The following is an 11,497-nucleotide window of genomic DNA, read 5'->3' as shown; positions in this document are numbered from 1 at the left end:
GTGTCCATAACTAATAAAATAGATACCCAAGGTACCCAACCCTTACAGCTTAAGAATCACCACAGAACAAAACTTTTATGGGGGGGTTGACGTCAGATGAGTGTAGCTACGATGACAAACAAGATGACAAAATTAGTTACAGTAAATGTCTGTTACTTCATGTGGGCTTATAACTCACATGGCAGCGGGAATCATTGCAATGAACACAAGACTTCCGTAATTTGGGGGAAATGTTCATAAAGTGTGGACATGAATTTCAACAAAGTGGGCTACGTAAACGCTAAGTAAACATACAAGGGAGGATTACAATGAAGTGTGTGGCGGACTCATACACATAAAGCCTTCGTAGTGATCTCTAAACTGCAGTATCATAATGATGGGATGTTGTCCCTACTGAGTGATAATTTACATCTAGGTTTGTATCAGATTACAAACCCATACAGTCTCAGATCACCACATAAATTAGCAGTATTGTGAGACTTTACTGTATAATAATCAACAGAATATCCACATAAATATTAATGTTCGCAGGAATACAAATAATACAGGAGAGAACATCACGAAAACTTAGAAAAAACATTGTAAGTCAGGGACACACACACACACACACACACACACACACACACACACACACACACACACACACACACACACACGCGCGCGCGCGCGCACGCACACACACACACACGCACACACGCACACGCACGCACACACACACATACAGACACACGCACACACGCGCACACACACACGCACATACATACACGCACATACATACACACACAGACACACACTTACAAAAGCAAAACTTACACCAAAAATAAATGTATCTGCACAAGAGAAAAATATATAACCGCCTGTCGAAGAGGAGCTAAAAAGAGAAGCAGAAAATATTACACTTACTTGGGCCATCGAAGCGGCGGATGATAGTATCGATGAAGAGGTTCTGGGGGGCGACGTGGCCCCTTCTGATGGGCATGGTGGGGCTTAGGGTATGGGGGGGTCAGGGAGCGTGATGACCCCTGATGCTTCCCGCCTCCTTTTGGACTGGATATAAATCCTACTCCACTACCCTTGGCGCCCCTCCTCACCAAGCTCCTGCCGTGGGAGTAGCGCCTGTCTGTCTTCACTGGCCATCCTCACTCCTCCGCAAATTAAAGTTGAGCCACTTGCTACCATCACCGTCTTAACACTCTTACTTCCCCTCGTTACGGTCCACTCAGAGTCATTAACCTCGACAAACACACGCGTCTGATTCTTTTTTCTTTTTTTTTACACTTAAATTCCTAATTCCTGACACTGGGTTAGTACACTAGTGGGGCTCTTGATGACAGCTGAGTGTACCACTGGCTTAGGACACTCTACTGAGACTCCTAATCACACTCGGTGTCACTGCCATTAAGAATTGTTCAGTTCACAACACAAACACTCGCGGACACCGGCCAAACTTGGCAACACGAGGCACTTTTTGTTTCACGTCGTCAACGCGTACCTATGGATATCAAATAATTAATACATATGATAAAATTTTTCTCTGCACATCTACAACAATTTATAAATAATATAACACTATAACATCACATGGCAACCACCAATCACAGGTTCCACTTAAAAATACAGTAAAGAGAAGTTTGCTCATCAACAACTAAATGAAATTAGTAAATTCCCTTCAATAATTTCAGCTGGAGGCAACGTGGAAGTGGAAGCAGTTATTTAATACTATGTTCTACACTGTTACTCAGAGTGTGTGATTGTCCTCACCTAATACTTATGCCTGAGCTGCTATTGAGGGAAATTAAGTCTAAGTGTTATCGCCACAGTAAAATAAACTAGACGAGAGAGAGAAAGAGAGGGATAGAGAGAGAGAAAGGGAGAGAGACAGTGTTGACAACGAACTTTGCTGAGGTGTTAATGTGCGCGCCGGCCACATGTTAAGTGAAGAAAGAGACTGTTTACATCTCGCTTACTAAGCCAGATGGAGCTGGTAGCAGCAGTGTGACTGTCTGAGGGACAGTCTATCGCCTTCTACTGTAAAGGCAACATCTGGATTCTCGTCAGCCAATATCACCAGCAGGACATTAGATTTCTTCTCGTTGGTCTAACCCTAGACCCCAAAACGTGAGTGTGATTGTGAACTGTTGAATCCTCTGAGAACTCTAAATTTCTTTAAAAAGTGTAATTATGTACTGTATATTGATCGTATTATTCAAACTGTGTCCTGATGTACCAGCAGTTGTTATATGTGTATTGTATTCAACAGGTTTTGACCGAATTATACTCATCGCGTCAACGACAAGGGTCTTATTGTCCTGCACAAACCAAAATCGCTCCTATGAGTGATTACACAAAGAAAATATCATTAAAATGATGCAACATGTCCTTTATTAGTGCTTCTGGATTTTCCTACTGAAATTTATCTAAATAAATCATATCATTTCAACCTTTTCTTAATTCCTCATCATTAAAATAAAGATTTTTTTTTACACCTGGTACAGTGGCTGGCGCGTTTTGTGAGATGTGGCAACTCACTGGAATGCTTATCTAGCAAGCTTAGTCTGGCTACTATGGTGAGGTTCCTTAGGATCATTACGGGAGTTTTAATATGATGTAAACAAACACAGAGGTGCCACATCTCACAAAACGCGCCAGCCACTGTACCAGGTATAATTGCTGGCGACGGTACATACTGTATACATATCTACTGCCATATAAAGTAAATATTAACAGTGTTTGATTTCTAATACCCAAGATAACACAACACACTCACTAACACAGATTATCCCACTAAGTACAACATATCCCTCACTTAATACAGCACAACATTAGCTACAAGACCCCTTATGTAACACCGATAAACTGGGCCATGGAAACTTACATCCCTATGGTTGGTTGGAGCTAAAAACTTTATCACAAATAACTTCTAAATCACCACCAAAAGATATGAAAATATTCAACATATCTATTTTACATTCATAAAACACGTTAGATCTATGTCTGTTATTGTTCTTAAAGACCTGAAGATTAGCCCCCCCAGTTTAATTCACTTTTAATTAAGATTAACCACTTTTACGCTACCTGAGGGAGTTAGGTTATAAAATATTAGGTTAGGCTACAATTGGTTAAGTTAAGGATATATTACGTTAAATAAGGTTTTATATTATATTAGACTAAATTAGGTCAGGTTAGATTAAAGTTGTGGTTATAATGATTACTTTTAGGTTAAATAAACTGGTGGGGATTAATCTTCAGGTGATTATGTCCTTCATATTCATTTGACAGACTTGGACATTATATCAAGCTAAATCCTCTCACCAAACGTCACTTACGACTACCAGCGGAATGTTTCTGCCGAGATGATGTACTACCTGCCGTCAATTACCCGATGAAAACCTCTTAACCTTTCGAGAAAATAAACTAATACTAACACCTGTAATTTATTCAACGTAGTCGTGTCAACTTCAATTAAATCTGACGTGACAGTGAGATGAAGTATCTCGCGTATGTAAACAAGCATGATTGTAGTGTGACTCGTCAACCATATTGCACATCTACAACGTGTCTAACATTCCTAAATTTAGAATCTAGTGTTTAGACTCCTTCCACTGAGCCTTTTTCACTCCTGTCTTTTGATACGTATATATGTATGTATGTATGTATGTATTGTTTATATTGAGTGGCACGGCCAAGGGTGTTTCGAGAGCAGTTGCTATTTAATACCTTCATGAAATATGTCTCAGGAGCAGTCGTTAGTCGTTTAGTCGTTTCCTGTCTGAGTAGTCTTTTTAACCCCTTGAGTACGATGCCAAACTGAGTACAATGAGTTTAGCCCAGTAACATAATAAACCGCTTTGAGTACCATGACCTATCCCCGTGAATACAAGTTTAAATTTCTTGAGTACTATGATTTATCCCCTTAGTACGAGGACAAATTCTGAGTAAGAGTATTTAGCCCTTTGAGTACGATTGCTTAATCCATTGAGCAAAATTATTTAACCCCTGAGGTAAATTTACTTAACCCCTTGAGTATAAAGTCTTAATACCCTGAATAGGTTGACTTATTCCTTTGAGAAACATGATATTGTACTCAGGTTAATTTATCGTACTCAGGGAATTTAATCCTTGTACTCAGGGGTTACTTTATTGTAATCAGGAGGTGACTTTATCGTACTCAGGGAATTAACTCATTGTACTCAGGGGGTTAATTTATTGTACTCAAGAGGTTACTTATCGTACTCAGGGTATAAATTAATTGTGTACTCAGGGGGTTAATTAATCGTACTCAGTGATTAATTGATCGTATTCAAGGGTTAATTTATCGTACTCAGGTTAAGTTATCGTACTCAGGAATTAATTGACCGTACTCAGGGGTTAGTTTAATCGTACTACTGTAGGGTTGTTATCGTACTCAGGAGTTAATTAATCGTACTCGGGTTAAGTTATCGTACTCAGGGGGGTTAAATCACTGTACTCAGGGGTTAGTTCATCGTACTCAGAAGCCAGTTTCTCTTGACTCTCACATGATTGTTACATGAAAGGTCACCAGTCACTAACATCATGGAAAGTGTCTCTTGAACATTCACCAGTCACTAACATCATGGGAAGTGTCTCTTGAACATTCATCAGTAACAAACATCATGGAAAGTGTCTCTTGAACATTCAGCAGTCACTACCATCACGGGAAGTGTCTCTTGAACATTCACCAGTCACTAGCATCATGGAAAGTGTCTCTTGAACATTCAGCAGTCACTAACATCATGGAAAGTGTCTCTTGAACATTCACCAGTCACTAACATCATGGAAAGTGTCTCTTGAACATTCACCAGTCACTAACATCATGGGAAGTGTCTCTTGAACATTCACGTCACTAACATCATGGAAAGTCTCTTGAACATTCACCAGTCACTTCTATCATGTTAAGTGCCTCACGAACACTCACCATTCACTTTAATCTCTCAGAACAAGTGTGTTACAGTCACTAGTTCACTTCCTATCAAGTCTTGCTTAAAACATCCATCACATATATCCTTACCAGTCAAATTACTTAAAGAAATATTACCTACCCTAGTAACGTCAACAAGACTCGTATTGTTTATCATTTGGGTGAAACTGAACCATATTTGTATTGATATACGGACCCGGAAACTTAACTGACCTTATTTTTATGCTGCAGACGGTGTTTTTTTTTATCTATAAAAATTACTACGATTTTTGTGTGTCCCTTGATGACACCCAAAATACGAAAGATCCTGAATGTGAGGGAATTACAATAATGTTCGTTTATCTGGTGTAAAAATATATAGATTGGTGCACTCATAATGCTGATGAATACAAGACATTCTGTTGAAAAAGATCCATAACCTAAAATGGGTGCCACTTTTCTGTTTGTTTGTCTCTTTAAATATCTGGGGGTTTTCTGATGATTTAGTCATATGCCTTCTGTCCAGTGGTTTATTTCTATCACCTTTCTTTATTTTCCCATCATGATAAACTGATGTAGAACATTTATCAATAAGAGAATGGTGAGCTAAATTTTTAATGTATTTCGTATGCTTCTTATTCGTTCATCATTTAACATACAGAGAATTATTAAGGACTCTGTCGTTAAGTTCTTTTGGACCACAAATTCATTCGCATCTCATCAGCTTAAGTTGTCATAGAAAACTAAACAAAAAAAAATCTCGGGACTCACGCCCCCTAACTAACAGCTAATTATGTCAGATTTACGAGGAGTGTCTTATTTAATACATTTTATCGACAAGGAAAACACTTCATGTCCCCCAGACTGTGTTTCTGACAAGTGCAAAATGTACTCAAAAGTAAATCCTATGAAACCTTCGTATACGCTAGTTAAACTGTTGGGGGTTGAGAGAGACACTCAATTCTCTGATACTATCTCCTGCAGATACACACCGACGGAATCTGATCACTCTGCCCGTTTTTTTTACTAAATACAAGACCGGCCGCGTTCAGTGAGAGACGGCGTCGCGCGCACCATCCAAACCCGACCGCTCAGCACCACGGCATAACACACACTGAAGCTCACTTTGCCTCACTACCTACACCACACCACAATCCGCTTGGCACTCCCCTACCCCCCTCCTCCCCTCAGAGCAACGTCAGTCATCACTGGTTTACTCCTGTTACGGCGGCAATTACCGTTGATCCTCCTTTTGCATTAAAGACGGCGTCTGTCATTTGTTCCTCTTCCTTGTTTTATCTGTTGTTTCAGTTGTAATTACCGTTGTTATCCTTACATTAATGGTTATATATATATATATATATATATATATATATATATATATATATATATATATATATATATATATATATATATATATATATATATATATATACACTAGCGTCTTTGTCGTATACAGTATACTAAACTATATACCTTATTTTTCGAGTTATTTTGATTTGTTTCACTTAAGAAAGTGCAATTTTGACTACACAAAATGGTCAGGGATTTAAAGTAGAGAAAATTGTGGGGTCAAAATATCTGACCAGACCAAACCTACCGACACCTGACCTAACCAAACTTTACCAAAGTCTTGGGGATTTTGCTTAGTTTCGTGATAAACCAAACGTGTTAACTTCACGATAATGGCTGTCTGCATTTTTTCATAACACCATTGGACTTGAAAATGTCAAATGCACAGGGCGGCGTTATTTACAAAAACACGTTAAATGGTTTGCAACTCTGAGAAAAAGCACCTTCACAGAGAGAAACATCTTGCGACTTAGAAATTCCAACACTTAAGTCTGATTTTTTAGCATAGCAGGAGTGTCACACCCGCTAATATGACTGATTGTGCTTTCTTAAATGAAATAGAAAAATCAAAATAACTAGAAAATGTAAGTTCCCAACGAAAATGCTATAAGAATACTATTAATTTTTGTTCGGTTAATATTTGGACCTTGCTCAACTGTTGCAAGTTTGGCAGACAAATTTGGTCTCATTTTGCTCAATATCTGATGTTTAATGCAATGGAAATAGTATTTGTGGAAACGTTACTATGTTTTTTCCAACTTCCGAGTTGAGAATCACGAAGTAAAAAAATCGCGTTTGTTTTTCCATTACTATGACCGTTTTCCACTGAAAAGCAACAAATATTTCTGGTCATCCACTCTGACTTTACTGCGTACTAAGGTTAGGTTAGGTAAAAAAAATGACTCTCCATTGCATTAAGCATCAAATATTGAGCAAAATGAGACCAAAAATGTCCGCCAAACTAGCAACAGACAATAATATTTAACTTTCGTTCTATTTCCCTACATTCTAGTAATTATCGACATACCCATCTCCGAATTATCATAAAAAATTTAAACTAGGTGCAATTTCAATGTTTTGAAAATGTGTTAAAATGGGGTTATATGTAAATTAAACCTAACCTAAACTTACTTGAAAGGAAACACAAGCGGCCGAAGAGTTGTTAGAAGACTGCACCAACCTAACAAAGAAACCTCCTTAACTTCATATAACTTCGGCGACGGTATGTCGTCAGTAATGAATCCAGGTAAAAAAAAGTCACAGGAAAAAAAATCAGATAAAGTCAGAAAAAGTCACAGGAAAAGTCACAGAAAAGTCACCTAACCCAACCTAACCTAACCTACGTGCATCATATATAAATTGTTGTCAATATGTAAAAGTCATGTATTGTAAGTTAATAACTGTTTTAAAATATTTTTAGTTTTATTACCTTAAATGTGACTTTTTTCCTGACTTTTTTTCCTAGCCAAAATTGTGACTTTTTTCTGTGCCTTCTTTTCCTGTGACTTTATTACCGGTCACCGTCAGTAATTACCGCTCCTCCCCCTGGATCTCCCGGAGTATTAAAAAGAAAGAACTTACTTTGATATGATGTAATTTTGTGTGTGTGTGTGTGGAGGTGAGAGAAGCAGCTCGGACGGTCGTAGTGAGCCGCTCGTTACCACACACCAGGTCACTGACTCACTGAACCCGTCTGAGCGGAACACGATATCAAGCTAGGTTTTCCCGCCCTGAAAGACGAAGTAGTGCCGCTAGTGCGAGCCTAAGGGCCTAATTATCTACCAAACGAAGCATTTGCCCACGAAATGAATATCATATCCGAACTCAGCAATGAAAAGTCGTTGATAGCACTCAAGACTCAAGAGAGTAAATCGAGATATGCTTAAATGTAAATATGGCCGAAGTCTTTTCCTCGTCATCAAACATTGACATTAGAGAAAAATCTCCTTGGAAAGCAGTTTGATACAATTTTAACATTTGACTTATCATATAGTACTCAGTGTATCTATTTATAATACTTACAGTTCTAAACATTTGATGGCGTACTTTTTCGTGATTCACAATCAAATAATACTGCTCTCTTTATGCAATTGTATGTAAATAGAAAGTCAGATCAGCAACCTGGGACTTGGTCACAATTTTTGTGATGCCATGTAGCAGCAGGGTCTACCATTAGACCAAGGGTGGGCAATTATTTTTGATGGAGGGCCCACTTCATGAATGGTGGGTGCATCTGTCCCAGTTCCTCCGGGGAAGAAAGACATGTTGAGAATTCCCATGAGGTCAAGGATGGGTTCTCAGGCAAAAGGTTTGGTCTCCCTTGACCTAATAGTCATAATTAATGGATTCCCATACCACACCGGTACCTAATGCAGGTGTTCTCACTATCAGGTTAACAGGGACGAGCCAGTATTGCTGCTATGTCCACCCAACTTCCAATATTGTCCTTTCTGTAATTAATAAGATTTTTTTTCCGATTGCCAAATGCAGTGGCGGGCCACAGAGATAATTTGGCGGGCCAAATGTGGCCAGTGGGCCATACTTTGCCTACCCCTACACTGGACAATACATTATGCTTCCAATATCTTCCTAGACAGTAGTACCTGTAGTGTGTATTGTTTTCCAAGTTTAGAAGCTCCAAAGTTGTTGGTAGCGAAAGGCAGAGCGGGGAAGATGACAGAGGAAGGAGCAGGAGGTTAGGAAGGGAATTGTAGTGGGAGAGATAGTGCCGTGGCTTTACACGACTGCGTTTATTTGGTTAGCACATAGCGCACGTATTTGGTTTTTTGTCTGTGTTTTGGTGTGTGATCCCCGGGTCACCACTCCTCCGGATTGTGTCAGTTCAAGTTTAGAAGCTCCAACAACTTTCCCTGAACACGAATTCGCAACCTTTCGATTTACAACAGGTACCTACTTACTGCTAGGTGAACAGGGACCAAGTGGGCTAGGAAGTGTCCAAACAACTTCCGCCTGCCGGGGAATCGAACCCGTGACATCTTGCTTGTTAGGCAAGAGCGGTACCGCTTCTACCACAAGCGCCCCTTACGGATACTCTCCCCTGCAACTGCCAACTGATCACTTGCCGTCCGATACCAGCCAATCAGCAGCGAGTTCCACAGACTTCACTCCCGGACTGCAATGTGATTGGCCTGTTACCGCTTTCACCTCCGCCATTCACAGCGCCGCTCACTTCACACCTCTTTCCTCTGATCCTGCAGAATCGCATAAATACTCCTCAGCCTAGCCATGAAGGTAGGTTTTGCTTTTTGGAATAGCCTCTTCTGCCGCTTGGTGAAACGCCTCGATCTTGTTGGTGGGGGGTTGTCTCGTCCACGGGTGCTGCACCAGTCGGCTGTGATTTGGCGCGCCACTTCGCCAGGTATTTCCTATAGAGTTCCCAGTCTGCCTTTTGGGTATTTTATCTCCATCTCGGCAGGGGTGAACTGGGGAGTTTGTTCACCTTCAGTGTTGTTAGGGTGGCAAAGTGGTCGCTGGTCAGCGTGGGGTGTAGCTGCCAGGAGGCCGAAGGCTGTAGTGCACTGGAGACGAAGGTTAGATCTAGCCTTCCTCCCCTGACGTGGGTGGGCTCTCCGGTGTTTAGAAGGGTGATCTCGGGTGTGTCTTGAAAAGTGGTGTATAGGTGTAGGCCGTCTTCATTTGTGGGGCTTACCGAGCTTAGGAAGGGATGATGTGCATTGAAATCCCCCCCTATGAGTGTGGCGTGGTCAGCGGCTGAAGCGAATAATTGAGTCACTTCCAGTGAGCCCCTTGGGTTCTTGTAGATGTTGTGGAGTCAAACAATTAAGGGAATCAAACAATTAATGGAGTCAACAATTAAGAGAATCAAATAATTAACGGGAGTCAAACGATTAAGGGAGTCAACAATTAATGGAATCAAACAATTAAGAGAATCAAACAATTAACAAATATTTCTTACAGCGGCGGCCCTGGGGGAGGTTCTGGAAAGCAGTGATCTGCTCTCAGGGAGAAGGTCAAGTCAGCTTCCTCACTTGAGGTGGGCGATGTCTTGCTACACAGGAAAAATGGCCAGGGCACGGACGATGGAGAGGGTGTGAAGGAAGTGGTGTTGATGTGGCAGCTGAGGTAGTAGCTGGAGCAGGTGACCGGTGAAGGTCTGGGGAATCAGCCCACGAGCCCCAGGACACATCAGAAGAGAAACACAACCAGAATTTGAACGAGCAGTCGGGAAGTGCAGCGATGGTGCTAGCTGGGTAGTGTCTGATCTGTGTCGAGACAGCAGTGACGTTCTCAGCTCCTATACCACCATTAATTTCTATCCACTTTCTTATTAGGTTTGATGATCTTAGATTGGGTTAGGTATTATTTAACTTTGAGTCATGGTTATTTCTTGGATACTTGGCAGAATAGCTTGTTATAACTTGGTCCTGGTCATACCAAGAAGGCGGAGTCTAGGCAAAAGTTTTCACTTGACCTCGTATTTGGCTTTCATTACTGACGGGTATCTATGGTTTTACCACAATTGGTCTATCTGCATATTTATTCACTCATAAAAATTATTTGTACCATAAATATGGACAATACAAATCTTCTATTTTAGTACAAATTAGGTACATACTTGATAAGTTGTAAGATGACAAAAAATGAGTCTCTTTCATTCCGCAACAAAAAGAAACATACTCGAGCCTTTTCACATAAAAAAGACAAACTGTAATTTCGTATTTTAGTACTGTATGTTGATGTTCAATACATTTTCTTCATTATTCGATGATGAAACAAGTCTTACAAGCTTTATTACAACATATATTATTATTTTTTATACAATCGGGAAATAGCAACTTGCTATATCCGGGTTGAGCGTGTTACAGCAAATAAAGAGGTCCTGTAAGTTGCAAACTCGCTTACGGAGTCCACTGACAAATATTTGTTTTGAGTATACCAATTGGAGACTAACTCCAGTTACGGGGCAAACAAAGACATACAGTCCCATAAATGCTTTTGAGTATGTGGCCCCGGCTCGTTAGCCGCTTGGGTGATCAGTCACTTTACTTTACTTCTCTGTTACGTCCCCAAGCAGTCCGGATTTTTGGACTTCTACTGTACATGTGTATCGTTTCTCACTCTTGATTTATTTTTTCGTTTTTGTATTTATTTATGGATATTTTTTTTTTTCTTGTATTTGTATTAATGTGCTATTAATTGTTGTAATAATAATAATAGATATTATTATTGTTATTTTGCCCCCAG

General features: G+C 40.1%; 1 protein-coding gene across 1 annotated transcript; it reads right to left on the bottom strand.

Annotated features, from left to right (window-relative positions):
* Positions 1 to 903: 903 nt before the first annotated feature.
* LOC121870905 (potassium voltage-gated channel subfamily H member 6-like) lies at positions 904 to 5,247 on the bottom strand (the record flags this gene model as incomplete). Its single annotated transcript, XM_042372877.1, is given in 2 exon segments — positions 904 to 1,492; positions 5,153 to 5,247. A coding segment is annotated over 1 exon segment (76 nt), but the record flags the coding sequence as incomplete, so codon positions are not given.
* Between the last annotated feature and the right edge of the window lie 6,250 nt (positions 5,248 to 11,497).

This window comes from Homarus americanus, unplaced genomic scaffold (genome assembly GCF_018991925.1).
Source record: "Homarus americanus isolate GMGI-L3 unplaced genomic scaffold, GMGI_Hamer_2.0 scaffold52512, whole genome shotgun sequence".
Lineage (NCBI taxonomy): Eukaryota > Metazoa > Arthropoda > Malacostraca > Decapoda > Nephropidae > Homarus > Homarus americanus.
The sequence above is the reverse complement of the archived record's forward strand: the minus strand, read 5'-3'. Positions and strand labels throughout refer to the sequence as shown.